The sequence below is a fragment of the Podarcis bocagei genome (assembly GCF_964188305.1).
Source record: "Podarcis bocagei genome assembly, chromosome: 5".
Lineage (NCBI taxonomy): Eukaryota > Metazoa > Chordata > Lepidosauria > Squamata > Lacertidae > Podarcis > Podarcis bocagei.
Window position 1 is genome coordinate 15,765,503 of NC_138129.1, and position 19,947 is coordinate 15,785,449.

General features: G+C 46.5%; 1 protein-coding gene across 3 annotated transcripts in view; it reads left to right on the top strand.

Moving 5' to 3' along the window:
* Window positions 1–2,621: 2,621 nt before the first annotated feature.
* The window catches only part of PMEPA1 (prostate transmembrane protein, androgen induced 1), an 87,888-nt gene continuing 70,562 nt past the window's right edge, over window positions 2,622–19,947 (top strand). Inside the window, exon 1 of one of the 3 annotated variants that reach the window (XM_081196673.1) lies at window positions 2,622–2,842. Coding sequence is in view for 2 of the 3 variants with exons in the window: in XM_081196671.1 (XP_081052797.1) it covers window positions 10,820–10,922 (103 nt within the window). In the remaining variant the exon portion in view is untranslated. Of the gene's footprint in view, window positions 2,843–10,306; window positions 10,923–19,947 lie in introns of those variants that run through there. The other 2 variants (XM_081196671.1, XM_081196670.1) reach the window with 2 other exon arrangements.

Here is a 19,947-nt window from a genome sequence, read left to right on the forward strand (position 1 = left end):
TCAGTGGTGTAACAGCTGCTCTGCATGCCAAAGATATCAGGTTCAATCCACAGCATTTGGTCTAGTATACCTGAAGGAGTGTCTCCACCCCCATCGTTCAGCCCGGACACTGAGGTCTAGCACCAAGCGCCTTCTGGCGGTTCCCTCACTGCGAGGAGCCAAGTTACAGGGAACCAGGCAGAGGGACTTCTCCATAGTGGCACCCACCCTGTGGAACACCCTCCCACCAGATGTCAAAAAGAACAACAACTACCAGACTTTTAGAAGACATCTGAAGGCAGCCCTGGTTAGGGAAGCTTTTAATGTTTGATGCATTACTGTATTTTAATAATTTGTTGGAAGCTGCCCAGAGTGGCTGGGGAAGCCCAGCAAGATGGGCGGGGTATAAATAATTTCTTCTTCTTCTTCTTCTTCTTCTTCTTCTTCATCATCATCATCATCATCATCTCCAAATGTCTTCTCCCTGAAATCCTAGAGAGCTGATGTCAGAAAACAATGGTAGAAAATAATGAGCTTGATGGACCAATGGTCTTACTATAAGGCAGCTTCCTATGTTCCTATGAAAGATACTGACATGTAGGCATTGTAGACTTTATCAGTCAGTAACTAAGACATAAGATCAGACCTATCCATTCTTAAGGAAATCAGCCCTGAGTGCTCACTGGAAGGACAGATCCTGAAGCTGAGGCTCCAAAACTTTGGCCACCTCATGAGAAGAGAAGACTCCCTGGAAAAGACCCTGATGTTTGGAAAGATGGAGGGCACAAGGAGAAGGGGACGACAGAGGACGAGATGGTTGGACAGTGTTCTTGAAGCTACCAGCAAGAGTTTGACCAAACTGCGGGAGGCAGTGGAAGACAGGAGTGCCTGACATGCTCTGGTCCAGGGGGTCACGAAAAATCAGACACAACTAAACAACAACTAAGACATATGACATCTGCCTCTTCCACTCCTGGCAGGAAAATGGAGGGAAAGGACAGAGGAGTAACAGATTCTGAAATATGGCACTTTCACACCACCAGTCTGTCCAACTATTCTGTGTTTGGACATGTGAACTATCTGAGATTGCTGCCTGCCAGTATCTGCTACCCAATTATTGTCCCACCACACCTGACAGAAGCACAGGAAATGTGTGTTTATCTTTCTTTGATGTCATAAAACAGCCCCTTCTTGAAATATTTCATCATCTTCGCAAGTCCAAAAGTAGCAAAATTAGTCAAGAAGCGTTTTTGAACAGACCGGCTGTCTGAAATCACTTATTGTCTAGATTTGTTACCCACAGACCAGTTGAAAATTGCTGAGGGTCTTGCCTGACCACTTAATGGCTTTTCTGCTTGTTGCAGCAATTGTAATGCGCTGGTGTAGATGCGGTATGACTTACAATAATGATACAAACATTAAAACCAATATTAAAAAAATCAACACAAAATGAAAACCTAAAACCACATTCATAATGCACAAATACATATAAAGGTAATACAACACAAACCACTAAAAGACAAGCAAGCAAGAGGTCTGAATTAAGGGCCAAAAATCTGGGTAAAAAGAAACATAGATTATTTTTTTTGTCTTGTGCCTAAAAATAGATAGATAGTGCCAGACATGCCTCCCTGTTGACAGCATTCCAGAAGTGAGGAGCCACCACTAAAAAGACCCATTCGGATCTTGTCACCCTCTGCACCTCCCTTGGTGGAAGATCACAGAGAAGGGCCCCAGATGGTGAATGCTGGGTCCAGGTTGGTTCATGCGGAAGGAATACAGTGGTGCCTCGCAAGACGAAAAGAATCCGTTCTGTGATTCTCTTCGTCTAGCGGTTTTTTCGTCTTGCGAAGCAAGCCCATTGACGGATTAGCGGATTAGCGCTATTAGCGGCTTATCTGCTGATCGGATCAGCTGATAAGCGGCTTAGCGTCTTAGAAAAAAGGGGGGAAAGGAAAAAACCCAGCAGGAACTCGCAATACATTGTCGTCTTGCGAAGCAAGCCCATAGGAAATTCGTTTTGCGAAGCACCTCCAAAACGGAAAACTCTTTCGTCTAGCGAGTTTTCCGTCTTGCGAGGCATTCGTCTTGCGGGGCACCACTGTATGGTCCTTAAAAGAAAAGGAAGAGGAGCTAAACCAACACTTCCCTGCTGCCACCTGAAAATTGAGGGATCAGGGCAATATGGGAGGGGGAGAAAGTGGGGAAGGCGAAGAAGGTGTGAGGCAGCCATGGGCAGTACGTATAAGCTAAACAAGCTATAGCTTAGGGCCCCACTCTCTTGGGGGCCCCCAAAAAAAATTAAAGGAAGAAAAAGCCTGGATGTACATTTCCAAAATATGAGATATAAAACAAAATCTACATACAGCAACAGTGGCAAATGGCCTTAGATACCTATTAGGTCCATAAATTATAGCATACGGTATATATTCAACACAAAAAACAGCAGCAATTTGTTGTTGACAAAGGGCAGCTGGACATATAAAGGGCCCCATTACCTTCAATAGCTTAGGGTCTCATCAAACCTAAATCTGGCCCTGGCCAGAAGCATAGTAACAGTGGTGGGGTGACCAGGGTGGGGGGCACGAGCTCCTCTCAAACATGGCAGGGCTCCTATTATTCTATTTTTCCTCCGCAGAGGTTGATGAAGCAGGAGGAAGACTATATCTCAGTGGCAGTGCATCTGGGTTCAATCTTCAGCATCTCCAAATAAGACTGGGAAATGCTGCTGCCTGAACCTCTGGACTGCCACTGATTTAGGAGCAAGAGAGGGTCTGTAGCACGACCTGGACCTGTTTCATGCGTAATAGCAACAAGGCCCCACACAGAAGACGGAGAGGCCTTCTCAATGGTTAATGGCAAGGTTAGTGTAAGTAGGTCACCGTTTAATGGTTTCCGATGAAACGTGAGCAAATGTGTCTTGTTAACACAGTGACTTATTTATGACTCAGCCCCATACTGTAAGTGTGAAGACATGTGCTGGCGGTATATGAATTAATATGGTTTGGATTTCGCTCAGAACACGATTGCTCTAAGGTTCTAGCCTCGGGCTCTCTGGGCAGCCGATTGCTTTAAATTGCAAGCACAGCCGAGAGGTGAGGTGTCGGGTCAAAGCCAAGGATGAAGGGCAGGGAGGGGGGAAGGACAGGGTGCAGGGGGGGGAGAGTTTTGCATACAACGGAGCAGTATGCTGTAGCTCAGAGGAACAGCTCCTGCTTTGATCACAGAAGGTCATGGGTTCAATTTGCCCCTACAGAGCTACTACCAGTCAGTGTCTAGACCAGGCATCCCCAAACTCGGCCCTCCAGGTGTTTTTGGGACTACAGTACCCATCATCCCTGACCACTGGTCCTGTTAGCTAGGGATGATGGGAGTTGTAGTCCCAAAACATCTGGAGGGCCGAGTTTGGGGCAGCCTGGTGTAGACAATACTGAGCGGCTCAGTATAATTGGTGGCAATGGTCACAGAGGACAAGCCTGAAGAAACCATTGTGGGGAGCTGGCCCCAAACTGCAACAAATCCCTGTCCCCATTGTTCTTGGTTGATTTTCAACATGGCTTCCAAGAATTAGTAGTCCTGGGAAGTGGAGAACCAATGCAGAAAGGAAACACCAGCTTCCGTCTCTTGTCATCAGGATGTCCTTGGGGTGGGGGGACCCAGTGCCATAGCTACAAGGGGACTAGCTGGATTTTTTTGCTCGGGTGACGCCACAGAAGGGTACCACTGAGGCTCCCAGCCTCTATGTGGGTGTACACAGATGTGGGGGGGACAGGATTTATTTTAGGGGGGAGGCTTTATGCTGGGTGGGGGCAAAAACAAGCTATCTGCGACACAATTGGTCAGTTCAGTATTTTTATTTAGTTACTTGATTTGGGGAGGGCAGCTGCCCCCTCTGCCCATGGTGGCATGTGCCAAACTGGGTCTCTGACCCAGGTGAAATAAAGCCTAGTTTTTCCCCTGGGGGGGCGGACCCTGCTACTTAAAGCACCTGAGGTTCTGGCATGCTGCAGGACTGACCCTACCATTAGGCAGGGTGCAGCAATCACCTCAGGCAGCAGATATTGATGAGTGGTGAGAAGCTGTTGGGAGGACAGAGTTGTGTGCTCCTGTTTACAATCCTCTGTTCTCTGCCTGAAATGAGTATGCCCAGTTAACCAGAGAAGCTCCAAGACCTTTCACTGCCTGAGCCAGAGGATCCAAATATGCCCCAACCGTTTTAATGACGAATCTTTCCACATTCGCTGGATGGCTCCAAGTTTTAGTTATTGCGTATTGTACCACACTTTCTCTGTATCGTGCTTAATTTTAGTCACCTCTATCTGGTCTCCGCGGGATGCGGGTGGCGCTGTGGGTTAAACCACAGTGCCTAGGACTTGCCAATCAGAAGGTCGGCGGTACGAATCCCCGCAACGGGGTGAGCTCCCGTTGCTCGGTCCCTGCTCCTGCCAACCTAGCAGTTCGAAAGCACGTCAAAAGTGCAAGTAGACAAATAAGTACCGCTCTGGCGGGAAGGTAAATGGCGTTTCCGTGCACTGCTCTGGTTCGCCAGAAGCAGCTTAATCATGCTGGCCACATGACCCAGAAGCTGTATGCCGGCTCCCTCGGCCAGTAAAGCGAGATGAGCGCCGCAACCCCAGAGTCGGTCACGCCTGGACCTAATGGTCAGGGGTCCCTTTACCTTTACCTCTCTGGTCTCCTCTTTCTCAGCCTTTTCTCTAAGTGAAAAACCTCCAATACGTTCCAGCCTTTCAAGTCTCTCCAGCCCTGTGATCAGTTTGGTTACCATATTTCTGAACTCTGTTCACGGATTGGTTTTTTTCTAGAAACATGGATGGAATTTGCCTAATGAACCCCATCAAGCGGAAGCCCCGTGCAAGGGCTTCTGCTTGTGCAAAAGGGCTTTCCCCCCTCTCTCTGTGCCAACCACAGTTGGCTTGCGGGGGGGGGGGTCAGGAAAACCCCTAAAACTGAGCAAGATAGGGGAGCATCATTCAGTCTGGAAAGCCGATATGCTTACGCAGAGTATTTGTAATAGTGTGGCACTTAAGTCCACCCATAAACGACAATTTTAAAAATAATAAATTTCAAATTCAAACATTTCCCATTTTTTAAAAAATTCAAACCTAGGTTTCAAATTGGCATACTTGCATTGACAAATTTATGTCCCATTAATTCTCACTGTCCATAAGCTGGGAATGAGTTGGCATAGCGTTGGTGGATGTGAGTGCCAACATTTTGCCTTAAATGCAAACAGTTGCTTTCGATTCCGTCGGTGTTCAGCTTTGCCGCAGAAGGATGGTGGAGGAACATCACCTGAGAGCCCGTTAAGAGTCACCTAGTAAGTTTCCCTCTTCGCTCTCTAGCCCTAAGATAATTCACAACCTTTCAGCTGCTAAGCTTCTTAAATCACATTTGTTCTCTGTGATACAAGACTTTTCGTCTCATCCCCACCGGATTATCAAGTATTGTTGAAGCTGGGCATAGACTGTCAGGTGGCAAAAGTGTGAAGATTAAACAATCTTCTGGGAGTCTGTTCATGTTCAAAAAAGCCTTTTCATCAGCAAGAGCCAGTTTCCAAACAAACTTGGGAGACTGTTAGAAACTTGTTTAATACTATTTTTAAATCCCATTTTCCACGGAAGGCAATGAAAGTTCACACTTAACATTAAGAAAGACCATGCTTGGTGCTTCATAATTTCCGTAGGCTTGCAAGTAATTTTGGGGTTTTTTTCATGCCATTTCATTATGAGCCCTTTAAAAAAAAAATCACCTTGTACTTTTGCACATTTGGCATTGTTGGTTCTCTAGGGGGAGAAGGAGCAAGATAAAGACCCTTTAACTATTTGCAAGCAGCAAATCATAGCTATGAAGAATTATGGAGGAGCCATTCCCTTCTTTTTACAAGAGAACCCAAAGCTGTCTTTATCTCTGAGTAACAGGATTTGCCAAGTATTTTAGCAGCTTGTTCGCACTGCTATGGCTGAGCTTGCATCAGCAATTTTTTATTATTATTATACATGCCTTTCTTCAGACAGGTTTATTTCTCAGCTAAGGGTGGACAGAAATAATTTTGGACTAAATCTTAGTGCAAAGATAGGCATCATTTCTGGGGTTATTTTATCCCTAGTGCACTTGTCTGCAAAGAGCAAGGTAACTGTGGTTTGCTGTTGCTGTTGTTGTTTGTTTTTTAAACTCACAGGAAGAGACTGGATCTCTCTACAGTCTTTCTCTCCCCATGTCTCCAGCCAGCGATCTGTGGCTGTCACACAGCTCTACACCCCCCCCCCCAAAAAAAGCATTTTGGGACCCCATGCCAGTTTTCTGCCCCTAGCTTCAGCCGCATTCCTCTCTAGCAGTGGAGGCCTGAACTTTATCCCCCAGGTATTGATATTGGGGTGGGGGTTGAGATCCAACCCTCTAACAACATACGGTAACAAACCTATCCTATTAAAGGTTTAAGCCAGGGGTAGGAAACCTGACAGCCTCCTGCTGCTGGTAGACTCTAACTCCCATCAGCCCCTGCCAGCATGACCACTGGTCAGGAATGATGGGAGTTGTAGTCCAACAACATCCAGAGACTGCCTTGTCATGTGATTTCCCTGACCAACCTGCACATTACACAGAATGAGCTGGTAGCCTGAGGCAGTAGAATTCTGGACTGCACCACCTAAAAAAACTGTAGGTGGGAGTTTGCATTTTTTTAAAAAATGCACACTTATTTACTCTACCATGTTATATATGTCTGCATGGAAGTAAGCCTTACTGAGATCAGTGGGGCTCATTTTCAGGTGAGTATGGGACTGCGCCCTTAAAAAAATATCCTGACATATAGTAAATATCAGGAAAAATGTTATGAATACTAAATTAAACATACTATTAATAATTGTTTTTTTATTTGTACCTCACCCATCTGACTGGATTGCCCCAGCCACCTTCCAAAAGGTGGTGGTGGTTGTTACTTATCCCGCTTTTCGCAGGGTATCCAACCATGATCTACTATATATTTTGCAAGTTTGTTTGTCTGTTCCCTATGCATTTAGGCAACTCTTAAGATACTTGTAACCAAATTTTGCATAATGGTTCCTGAGATCAAGAGCAGGTTTCTGTCTTAAGTTTGGATACAAATGGACCCCATTTTGAATGAAGATGACAGGCTGAACCTTTCAAGACAGTACTGATTTGGGGCGTGTTGGGGGTTTCTTAGTTTTCCAAGCAATGTTGGGCATGTGGCTGCTAGTTATAAATAAAACAATATAATCACACCATTATAAACTTTCAGACCACTCAAAACAATTCAGAACACACACAGGGAGATTCAAACATAAGACATCTCATCTGTTCATCCTAGAATTCTACCACTCCAGTCTACCCCCTCATTCTACTTCAGGCATAGATTGGTTCTCACATATTACCCAAAGTGCTGTAGGGTGACCCAGGGCTGTTGACAACAGCTGGACTTTAGCACATCACTTGTACCTGTTGTGCTAGATAGGAGTTCCCAGTGTGCTACAAAGTGTGCTAGCTGGCCACTGTGAATTAAATCTACCTAACATTCCTTCTGATATTTGCCAGCCAGCCATATCTACACAGTTGGCCCATTGCTAACTGTCTTAGAAAGCGTATCTCTCAATGAGTACCAAGCTCTGGGAACTCTGATCATTTGACTTGCATGTTGGTTGTGAGTTACTGTATGACCAAAAAAAAAAAAAAAAAAATTGCACACATTTATGGCATCCAAATATGAAATTCCTAGGCTACAGAGAAATGCATACTTTATAATTTGAAGAGCTCAAAATTCTTTTTGAAAGATGAGCCATTTTTAGAGGTCCTCTTGCCCTCAAGGAATGCGGGTGGCGCTATGGGTTAAACCACAGAGCCTAGGACTTGCCGATCAGAAGGTTGGCGGTTCATAGAGTTCAAATCCCCGCAACAGCGTGGGCTCCCGTTGCTTGGTCCCTGCTCCTGGCAACCTAGCAGTTCGAAAGCACGTCAAAGTGCAAGTAGATAAATAGGTACTGCTCCGGGGGAAGGTAAACGGCATTTCCGTGCGCTGCTCTGATTCACCAGAAGCGGCTTAGTCATGCTGACCACATGACCCGGAAGCTGTACGCCGGCTCCCTTGGCCAATAAAGCGAGATGAGTGCCCCAACCCCAGAGTTGGTCACGACTGGACCTAATGGTCAGGGGTCCCCTTTACCTTTACTTGCCCTCATTAGTTACCATATTTTTTGCTCTATAAGACTCACTTTTTCCCTCCTAAAAAGTAAGGGGAAATGTGTGTGCGTCTTATGGAGCAAATGCAGGCAGCACAGCTATCCCAGAAGCCAGAACAGCAAGAGGGATTGCTGCTTTCCCTCTTGCTGTTCTGGCTTCTGAGATTCAGATTTTTTTCCTCTTGTTTTTCTCCTCCAAAAACTAGGTGCGTCTTGTGGTCTGGTGCGTCTTATAGAGCGAAAAATACGGTATACTCTGATGTCTTGTAAGGGGCATCGTGCAAGTTGTTACAGCAAAGATTCACGTGGCAGCATAAAACGAATGCACATCCCATGACATGAGCTTTCATTCAGCTTTTCACTCACTCAGTCTTGATGCCAAACATAGGAAGCTGCCTTACACCAAGTCAGAGTAATGATCCCTCTCTCCACACTGACTGGCAGTAGCTCTACAGAGTTTCAGGCAGAGGCCTCTCTCAGTCCTACCAGTGACCGAATGCCAGGTCACACATGGCTTCCCCCAAAGAACCCTGGGAATGCTAGTTTCCCCATCACAAGCACTACAATCCCCAGCACCTTTAGCAAACTGAAGTTCCCAGGATCCTTTGGAGGAAGGCTTGTGTTTTAAAGGTGTGTTGAATATGTACTTTAAATGTATGGTGTGGGGGTTTTTTTGTGGGGGAAGAAAGATACAGGACCTGCAGTCAGTTAAAGGGTGCCTTTCCAAGGAGCAAAAGCAACAGCAACAGCTAGAGGTGAGTAGGATCAAGTCTTTTATAAGGACAAGCGCAACTGGATCCGCAGGGGGACAGGTCACTAGTGCAATATTTATCTCCCCACTCCCGTTTCTTCCGCACTTGTCCTTTTTTTTATTACTGAAAGGGCCATGCCTGTTGGCTCGTCACAACTGAACCTCTTTCGGGCCTGCTTTCCCCCTCCCCTCCCTTGCAAACGAAACCCAGCCGACGGAGGTTGCCCATCCGAAGAGCCTCGCTTGCTACTGCTGCAATAGCCCTAGCCCCATATCCATTTCCCAGAAGGTAGGTGGTGCTGTGGGTTAAACCACCGAGTCTAGGACTTGCCAATCAGAAGGTCAGCGGTTCGAATCCCCATGACGGAGTGAGCTCCCGTTGCTCAGTCCCAGCTCCTGCCAGCCTAGCAGTTCAAAAACACGCCCTAAAAAGTGCAAGTAGATAAATAGGTACCGCTCCGGCGGGAAGGTAAACGGTGTTTCCATGCGCTGCTCTGGTTCACCAGAAGCGGCTTAGTCATGACCTGGAAGCTGTACGCTGGCTCCCTCGGCCAATAAAGCGAGATGAGTGCCGCAACCCCAGAGTTGCTCACGACTGGACGTAATGGTTCCTTTACCTTTACCTAAGCTCAAGGGAACTGACTTCTGAGAAGATAAGGATAGGATGTATAGGAGCCATGTCGCTCTAAGACACGCACAGGCTCGCTCACTCCAGCTCAGTCCCGATGGAAACCAGCTTGATTAACATAATGAAGAGGTGCAAAAAAAAAAAAAATCACTTTGCAGAGGATCCCCAATTTCCGGGCATGGTCAGCTCTTGCAAACCGCTCTCATCACTTAGCATCTATTAACAGTCCCTCCTTGACGCCGGGGGTGAGCGCTTGGAGCACCAGGAGCGGCTTAAGAAAGCCTCGTCCGCCGCTTACAAATAAGGACCTTATCGCAGCTCTACCGGCGAGGAGCCCATCTCCCTCTGTCGGTTCCTTGGAGAAGCACCTTCCGAAAGGGAAAAGCTCTGGGCGCGTGTGCCTTTAAGAGGCGGGGCGACGAGCCTGGGGAAGAGGGCGGGGCCGAAAGGCAAACGCCGCCTGCGATTGGGTAGCAGGCCCTGTCGCTCCCGCGCCTCCTCCCTCCCTCTGCCAACCTCCCCCGCCCGCCCTTGCCTCTTCCCTTACGGCTCCCTCCGCCCCCTCCCCTCGCTCTGCGCCGCTCGCGCCCCGCCCGCTGGAAAGGGCAGCACCAGTCTAGCGCTGACGTCACCCCGTCTGTCTGCTCTCCCCCCTCCTCTTTCCCCTATGAAACTGGATCTCCTTGGACTTGAATGAGGAGCAAAGGGCGGGGGCGGGGGGGTTGGAGGAGGAGGAGCAGCAGGAGGAGGAGGAGTGCGGGGGGGGGGAGAAGAGGAGGAGGAGGAGGAGGGAGTTACTAAGATCTTGCCTGGGCAGGCGAGAGAAAGAGGGAGGCACACACCGAGAGAAACAAAGTAGCAAGTCCCTTTCCCACCCGGCTCTGTCCGCGAACTTCTGGGGCTGGGGGGCAATGGAGGGGAGGGGGCCAGCCGCAGAGCTGAGAGCTGAGATCTCCTCTCTCTAGTGCTCCTCATTTCCCCCCTAAACTTGAATCCCTCCCCCCCCCCGCACCCTGCGAAATTTATTTTTGGAGGGTGCGTGTCCCCCACCCCACCCCCATTCCTTCCTTCCTCTCCAAAGGGTTTTTTTAAATCAATTATATTTGCCCCCCTCCCATTCCCCCCCCCCACTACTACTCTTCTTCTTCCGCCGCCGAACCCCTCGAAGGAAGATCCCGTCTTTATGTTGTGCTGCCCGGAGAGACCCCTGAAGTCTTCCCGTCCTTTGTTTCTCCGCTTCTTTTTTAAATGTATAACTTGATGGGTCTCAACAGCACAACCGGAGCCAGCCAGCCCAATGTCTCCTGTACATGCAACTGCAAACGGTCTTTGTTTCAGAGTATGGAGATCAGTAAGTACTTCTTTCCCATTCTGTATCTCTTTCTGTATTTGCATGTGTGCAAAACTCTCCCTCTGTCGCCTTGTTTGGGGCCGGAGAGAGAAGCGGCGTCTCGGGCTCTCCTCGCTCGCCTTTGCTGGGTTCCCAAACGCGGCGCCTTCTCTGCGCTTTGGGCGATTATTTCATTTCGCGCTGCAAAAAAAATCGAAGGGTTGGGTTGTTGTTGTGTTTTTTGAAAACAAGATATTTTAAGACTTGCGGGTATGTTCTGTTTCCCCACTTAGTGTTTGTGTTTGGGTGCCCCAAAGTTTTATTTTCCTTTATTCAATTGCAAAAAAAAGAAAAGAAATCCCACCCCGTAACGTGCCCCCCTGCACAATTTTCCAGCTTCCCAAAAATGCGATTTGGAGACCCTCTCCCAGGGACCTCAAAAGAGTTGCTTTCTCGAGTCCCGGAGTTCGCTGGCTTTTGGCTTCTTTTCTCCCGGATCTGAACTTCAACTCGACATCTTTTCCTCCCGTCTTAACGTTGCCCTTCTCCTTTGGCCGGCGGCGGGGCGGGACGGTGCGAGGCTCCCGGGGAGGGGAAGGGGACGCCGGCTGGATGGGGTGAGGGGGGTGGGCGGCGAGAGACCCGAAAGGAGACCCGGGGTGGGGAGTCGTTGCAATATTGATCCGCGCGTTCCGCGTGCGTAAAGCCCACCTCCGGAGTGGTGCGGGCGGCGGAGCAGCCTCTTCTCCGGCTTTGGCGAGGGCGGCGCGGCCGGGTCTCCCCTTCGGAGAGAGGCGAAGGGGGCCGGGGAGGAGCGAAGCGGCCGCGCGATCCCAGCCAGTGAGCTCCATCGCCCCTAGGAGCTTTTGTCTGCTTCCTAAGCCAGACGGTGAAACAGCCTGTTCAGGCTATTTAAAGCACATGCTCGGCTGGAGAATCCAGCAAGCAACCCCGGGAGCCCTTTCCTCCCAGAACAACACACCGACGCGCTCCGCTTTCTTATGACCGCCGTGGCTGCCCTGCGGTTTATTGCCCTGCTGCAATCCGCTGCAGATCGGGACCCCTTTTCTCTCTCCCCCCCCCACAAGCAATCACACACACGCGCCTCACATCCCCGTTTCTCTTCTCCAAACCCCCTAAGCTTTGAGCCCGTTTCCTTCCTCCGGTTGCATTTGTGCATTTGGCACCCGCTCTTTCGGGAGACCCTTTGAAAAGGAAGGAAGGAAAAACAAGATTAGACCGTATCATAATGGAGGGCCGGTCAAAGCGGCTGAGCATTGTGGCTAAATAGAGCTCCCGCGTCGAGTAGCAGTCTACCTCTGGCAACCAGGTGCTTGTGTTCTGCACGCGAGTTTGCGGGTAACTGTACGTGGTTTGGAAACAGAATACTGGGGGAGGGGGCTGTTGTTTAAGATGGACCTTTTTGGTCTGATCCAGCAGGACGCAGAACTCTCGTATACCGGTTCCGGCTCCAAAATGTTTAATCTGCTGCTGTGATGCCTTTTGAACCACAGCAGAGGACGGTGGTGAATTAGCAACGTTAGTGGAACGGTGCAGCGGCACACCCCGCCATGAAATTACAGGATAATAGTTCAGCAATTAAGTTGTCTCATCACCTAGTCGTGTGTGTGTGTGTGTGTGTGTGTGTGGTAAGAATGCAAATGTTATGTCCAGCGAACTAGAATTTGTGCCTATAAATAGTAATCGCTAGGTCTGAGAAGTAGATTACAGCTCTGTCTAGCCTTTAGAAAGGGTAAGTCAGACAAAGTTGCCTCCCCCCCCCACTCCCTGAGTGTCTCTGTCTATAAAGTGCCTATAAAGCTGGCTAACGAAATGTGTTGTCTAAGAGCTTGTGATACCAAATGAAATAGCATGATTTCTGCCCCTGTATTTATGGACTAGGTACCTTAAAGTATCTCAGAGAGAGAGAGAGAGAGAGAGAGAGATGGCAGTTTTCAAAAGAATCTTTTTATTATGTGCCTGGGTGGGAGAAACGAACTAAATCACTAAGCAGTAAAATAACAGTCTGGGATTGTCCTTACCACTCTGCAATGTTACACTCAAGAGCTAACCTCTCTAATGTTAGGAGACACCCAGGTCCGGAATATTTTTGACAGTTCCACTTTTTGATGATTACCACCTCCCCCTCTGTTGTTGTTGTTGTTGTTTTGGCAATTTTTTAAATAAAAAATAAATCGCAGAACTTGTTCAGAAGATCCAAACATCACATAATCCTGATATCCTCATTACTGGTGAATGTGCCTGTGCCCTTGGTGGTAAGCTAGCTAGACTCCCAGACAGCGCAGGTCAGGTCGTTTTCCTAATAATGATTGTGGGAGGGGTCTTTCTCCTCCTATTGGAGGTGTCTGCTGAAACGGTTTCCGTAAATTAAAAAGATCAGTGTCCATAGAAAATTTGATTATCTCTCTTAATACCGCAGCAATTAAGATGGATTCTCCACCGCCCACCTCCCAAATCTCATTCCTGATCTTTAAACTGGGGGTTTGGACTATTCACCTGCTGGAAAATTACCAGCTCATAAAAAAATATGTGTGGGACTTAAGTCTACTGTGTAACAGGATGCCAGATTCCCATGTCCCTCAATGCATGGTTTCTTCTTCTTTCTGTCTCAAATTCATCACTTTTATTTTCAGTCCCTTACTCTCTCAGCTAATCAGCCATAATGATGTTTTGGCTGACATGGAGGCAGTCTTGTTAATTTAGTTGTCTGCTTCTCCAAATAGAGTTCATTTCTCACCTCTGAAGTAGTGATACTCAGGGCAATTTGACCTGCAAGGGTTAGCATCAGTACTAACTGCATTCAAAATACAATATATATATACATTCTTTAGTTCTTTAGAGGCCACAGTGAAACGAGGAAGGGAATATCCCAGCAAACTTATTTTGATACGCAGTTTCTTTAAAAACGTTTGTGTAGGAATTAAATCACCTGTGACATTTTCTCCTTTTTGTTGTTTGTTAGTCTGGCTCAAAAGGAAAAGCCTTATTTTAAAAACTTATCATGTTCTATCTAGATATTCAGACTGTTCAGAAATCCGACAGTTCTATGTGTTATGGATTTATTTATTTTTTAGGGCTAAAATCTGCTTTAATTTTAAACTGTATGGGACTTTGAGAGTTATTGGCAAAATATAAGTGGGCTGCAATTTGTACATACTGTATTCCATGCTTGCTTGGGAGTAAGCCCCATCAAAATCATTTGGACCTACTTCCAAGTATCTTGCATCAGTCTTAAAATCTTGTAAAGCATGTTACAGTGGTCAGGCTATGATCTTCCTAACAAAGCGAATTTCCATTTTTATAACAAAGCATACAGCTGTATGGAAGGTAATGGGACCACTACCTATTAATGCCAATATATTAGAATACCTGGCTTTTTCTGCTATTTCTGGGCTCCTAACAGCAGCATATACTACTTGAGAGTTTAACTGATTAGGTCTGAAAATTCTTCAGCTATATTTTGCTATTTTGAGAAACCTGGCATGCTTCTCTGCACTTGGAACTCAAACAGGACTTAAACATTGATTCCATATAAAACCAAACATTCATATATTTTAGTGCAAAGCTGATTTGCCTGATTATCTTAACATTATTATTACTGAATCTAATCTATCTTGATTTGAGGAAACTCCATACCTCAGATAATATGGGTAGTTTTTTGTGATTCTCTCATTTGACACAAAAAATGAATGGACTTCCAAACCCATCTTCCCCACCCTGCATCTGAGAAAGTAAAACTTTTTATTTTACTTGATAGGCACTGGAAGAAGTATAGAAATAGGTATAACAAAAAAGGGGGGGATAAGTATCTGCTCTCAACATTCTGCTGGAAGAGAAAGTCTCGTATGACACACAGGAAAAGTTTCCTGTTTGGAACAATTTGTTCTCTTTCAAATGATTCCTTGGCACTTTGAAAATAGAGGTCAGTTTACAATGTTATTCAATATATGAATTTTCAATATTCCTTTTGCTTTTTGTAGTGGTGAATTAGTCTGTGGGTAAAAAGCTATGATAATGAGGTAGGGATCCGTTAAGGAGTGTCTGCTTTACTCAACAGTACTATGCACTTATTTGAGAGTAAGCCCTGTGAATAACCAGTGGGACCTCTGGGGAATAAAAGTTAATAGAGTTGAGCTGCACATTGGCTCTCTTAAGAAGAGTGCAACCACTTACTCATAAGTGAGCCTCATTGACTTCAATGGGACTTACTCCCAGGTAAGTATGAATAAGAAGCACTGCCTGCTTCTAACACAGCTTGCTAAATCACAATGACGATATCATCTGATATTGTGGAACCCAAGCTATTAAAAACTTTTAACTCTTCTTGAACTAGTAATTAATGTGATGTGTCTCTTTAGGGACTGAAATACCTACCCCAGGAGAGGATTTTTGTACCTGTCGTCTGGAATGTAACCTTGCTTTTGCCCACAGACAAAGAGAGTGTTATGCTACGTGAGCCAATCATCAGTCTAGCATGAGGTGTTCACGTGCCCATCATGCTCTTAGCAACATCTCGTGCTGTAAAATCACTCTGCAACAATAAGAACTCTGCTCATGCTCTTATGTACAAGCAATCATTTTCCCACAGATGTTTGAATGCATGTAGTCATTGGTACCATTTTTTTACCCAGATCAATTAATCTAAAATACTCCTACACCCAGGTTTCTTATTCCACCTCAAAGGAGAATTAAAACCCCTTCCCCACTCTTAGGCATGCATTGGAAAGAGTAGTAAAAAGGCTATTTGATTCCTTGTAAATCTACAAGCCCAAGTGTGTTAAGAGGTAACTGAGCCATGCTGAATAATCCTGGGCATGAATTATCTAGCTGCAAGCACATTTCGATGAGATGCTGACCTGTAATTCTGCAAACGGATGGAAGGTGGAGGATTCCACAATGGGGAATGAAATATTCTTTTTAAAATGCTCATCTTTACTGTATATGCATGTTAATCCACACTTAGGTTAATTTTGAAGATTTGGGGGGATCTTTGCCTACAAGATCTGATTTGAAATAGAGGAGGAACTCGGTTCCTGCACTTCAGCCCTGGATTAGGATTACAGAGTGTCTGTTTTCTGCCTTCCTCTCTCTCCTCTCCCCCCCCCCGCTCCCCCTCTTCCAAGTTCAAAGTCTTGACTACTCTGACCCACCGTAGCAACCATTCACCGTGACACTCTCTGAGACAGCCAGACATCCCCGATGTGGTCCTAATCAGTCAGACGGAGTGAAATGAGGTCAAGGGAGATCGCACTGTTGGCTGCGTTTTGTAAATAACAAATCATTCGGATCGGCAGAGTAACGTCGCACTCTTCATTCATCTGCTGTGATCATTTCTATAAAACAGTTCTGCTCGGTGTTGTCAATGGGTTTGTTTTCCCGGGGGTTAAAGAAGCGTGTGTGTTGTTGAAAGGTAGTTTGTGAGGCCTGGGTAAAGTAGAGCTGCAAATCCGTAAGAATTTAGCCTTCCTGCATTCTGCCTCGGTTTCTCCGGGTGGTATTGGAGACTTCTGACCTTTTTAAGTTCATCAGGTTTTGGCAACAGGTGGTCCTGTCTGTCTGGGTACCCCAATGTGATGTTGCCTGAGGATACTGGGGGATGGGGAGGCATCCTATACTCTTTATGTGCTGCTGTAATGTTTGCAGGCACAAATTCAGAAGAATTAAATGACAGTGCTCATGGTATAAAGCAGGGATGAAGGAACCTGTGGCTTTGCAGGTACTGGACTCCATCTCCCATCAGCCCCTGCCAGCTTGGCCAATGGCCCGGGGTGATGGGAGTTGTAGCTGAGCAATATCCAAAGGGCCACAGCTTCCCAACCCCTGGCATAAATGAATTAACTGTATACCAGACTGTTGTCTTCATTCATACTTTTCCCATTTCATTGTAGCTGCTTGCCTTTAGTAACTTACGGATATTACACTAGAAGCATACAGCCAAATAACTGGATGACTGGTCCAAAACAGAAGTGAAATTCAGTTTCGCCCTTTGCCTTCCCCATCCCAAAATTGCTTGCGCTCCCTTGTGTTTTGGCCTCATCAGGGTTGCCAGGACACCATGCCACAGTGATAGGAGAAGCTCAAATGGTACAATTTCATTCTCAGGTCTAGACAGGAGACTTGCTATGTTCCCCACAGTCCTCGGCCCCTTTTTGCCTACTCACATCCTTCATATCAGTAATATAAAGGTAAAGGGTCCAGTCGTGGCCGACTCTGGGGTTGCGGCGCTCATCTCACTTTATTGGCCAAGGGAGCTGGCGTACAGCTTCCGGGTCATGTGGCCAGCATGACTAAGCCGCTTCTGGCGAACCAGAGAAGCGCATGGAAATGCTGTTTACCTTCCCGCTGGAGCGGTACCTATTTATCTACTTGCACTTTGACGTGGCTTTTGAACTGCTAGGTTGGCAGGAGCAAGGACCGAGCAACGGGAGCTCACCCCGTCACGGGGATTTGAACCGCCGACCTTCTGATCGGCAAGTCCTAGGCTCTGTGGTTTAACCCACAGCGCCACCCGCGTCCCATCAGTAATATACACAGCTCCAATTCTATTTTCATCTGAGCTCTTCCTTTTTAAAGTTCCGTGTTACCACCACTCCTTGCTTTCTCTGGTTCCTGCTTTTCAAAGCATTCTTTCCATTGTCCCATTTCCTTTAGCTGCTCTGTCTCTTACCCAGCCTCCCTAACACTCCTCTTCCTCTCTTGCTCACAATATAAGGCCCTCCTGACCGTAAGCATTCTGACATCCCTTCAGAGCTCCCTCTCTGCCTCCCCCTTTAAAAGTCCCGTTTCTCCTCTATTCTTTTCTGCAGCCTTCCTTCTTCACTGAGCCTCCTTTCTCATCTCTGACCTCTATCTCCCTTGGCTTCTCTGTGTCCTGGGACCTCTCCCTGGTCTTCTACCCCACGAGGTTTTAACCTAAAATGACAATGTTCCCTTCTCTCACAGAAGCTGGAGTACAACTGGTTCAGTTTCAAGAGCAACTGAACACGCCACACAGCTTCACCAGCTCAGTCTTTTGGTGCTGGAAGCTTCACCACCACAAACACAATAGAATATCAATTGGTTCTCTTAATAGAGTAGGGAGAATACAGTCTCAATCATTGCTTTCTTGTTTACTCTTTCCAAAATCTCAGGAAGCAAACCATATATATATATATATATATATATATATATATATATATATATATATATATATATATATATATATGCAGGTTTTGTTGTCTTCGGGTGTCTTCCCGTGTAAGAGTTGGGGTGTCTAGGCGACGTTTCGACGAGGTCTCACTCGTCATCTTCAGGCTGGTGCTTTCGGCTTCTTGTTACTGGAACAGAGCAGGATCTCAGTGTTTGAGTTCCTATAAATACTGTTGAGGGGGTGTGGTGTATAGCCTCCAACGTTCTGGGCAGAGAGGAAGTTCCCAGGTTAGTGTGCCTTTTCTTCTTTTGTTCATTAATTACTTGAGGGATATCCTGAGAGATTTCTTGAGTGATATTCTGAGTACCATTTAGGAGGGTCATTAGGAGTGGATTAGTTGCTAAAGCTTTCGTGTCTTGACCTCTTGAGCTTGTGAAGAGTTTTTTTTCCTGAGAAGATGGCTGTACTGCACTTAGTTGTGCTCTGGCTTGGCTTCGTGTATAGGGGCGAGCTGTGGTTTTGTGCCCTGTGCCAGCCAGATCTGTGTAGGGATTGCAGGGGGGTGCAGCATCCGGAGGTGCCACTGTGGTTTGGCTACTGGATGGTGTCTGTAATTTATCTGTGGAGAGGGTCTGGGTTTGGGTCTGGTGAGGTTGATTGGAGATGGCGTTCTGTGTGCCTCTGGTTCTGGTGTCGGTTTTTGTGGGGAGGGCTAATTTCCAGATGTCTGGCAGGCGGGACGTGTCGTCACGCTTGTTCATGTTGTGAGGGTGTTTCTCTATCTCGATGGCTTCCATGATTATTCTCTTGTGGTGGTGTTCCATGTTAAAGAGCAATTTGGAATCTGCAAAATTAATTTCGTGTCCTGTTTCTTTCATGTGTTGGTAAAGAGAGGAAGTTTTTTCTTCTTTTTTGACGGCATTCTTGTGTTCTGCGATACGTGCATTTATTCGTCTGTTTGTTTGTCCAATGTACGTGGCTGGGCAGACTTTGCAGGGTATTTCATAGACCCCTTGGTTTTCTAACTGGATTTTATCTTTGGGGTTTCTGAGGATATTGGCTATTTTTTGGTTGGTGCAAAAGGCTGTTTTGATATTGTGTTTATGGAGGATTTTGCTAATTTTATCTGTAGTGCCCTTGATATAAGGAAGGAGGGCCATGCCATTGTTTTCTTCTGTGTCTTGGTTTTTGGGGGGTGTTTCTTTTTGGATTAGTTTCGTAACCCTGTTTTGCTGGTATCCGTTGGCGATTAACACATTTGAGAGATTCTGTAACTCAGTTGTCAAGTGGTCTTTGTCAGCCAGGCGTTTGGTTCTGGAGATGAGAGTCTTGGCTACGGAGTTTATTTGTGCAGGGTGGTGGTGTGATTGTGCATGTAAGTAGCGGTTGGTGTGTGTTTTTTTCCGGTAGATAGTGTGTCCTAGGGAGCCATCAGGTTTTTTGTAGATTAGGACGTCAAGGAAGGGAAGTTGGTTGTTGGCTTCTATTTCCATAGTGAATTGTATTTTGGGGTGTAGGCTGTTGAGATGTGTGAGGAAGCTATCTAGTTTTTCTTTCCCGTGTGGCCAAATTACAAAGGTGTCGTCAACATATCTGAGCCAAAGTTTGGGTTTGTGTTCTGACTTGTCTAAAGCATTGGTTTCAAAGTGTTCCATGTACAGATTTGCGATGACCGGTGAGAGGGGTGATCCTATGGGTGATCCCATAGGTGCTCCTTCTATCTGTTTGTATCTTTGTCCATTGTGGATGAAGTACGTGTTGGTTAGGCAGTGGTTGGTCAGGTCCAGGATGTATTAGCCAAGACTCTCATCTCCAGAACCAAACGCCTGGCTGACAAAGACCACTTGACAACTGAGTTACAGAATCTCTCAAATGTGTTAATCGCCAACGGATACC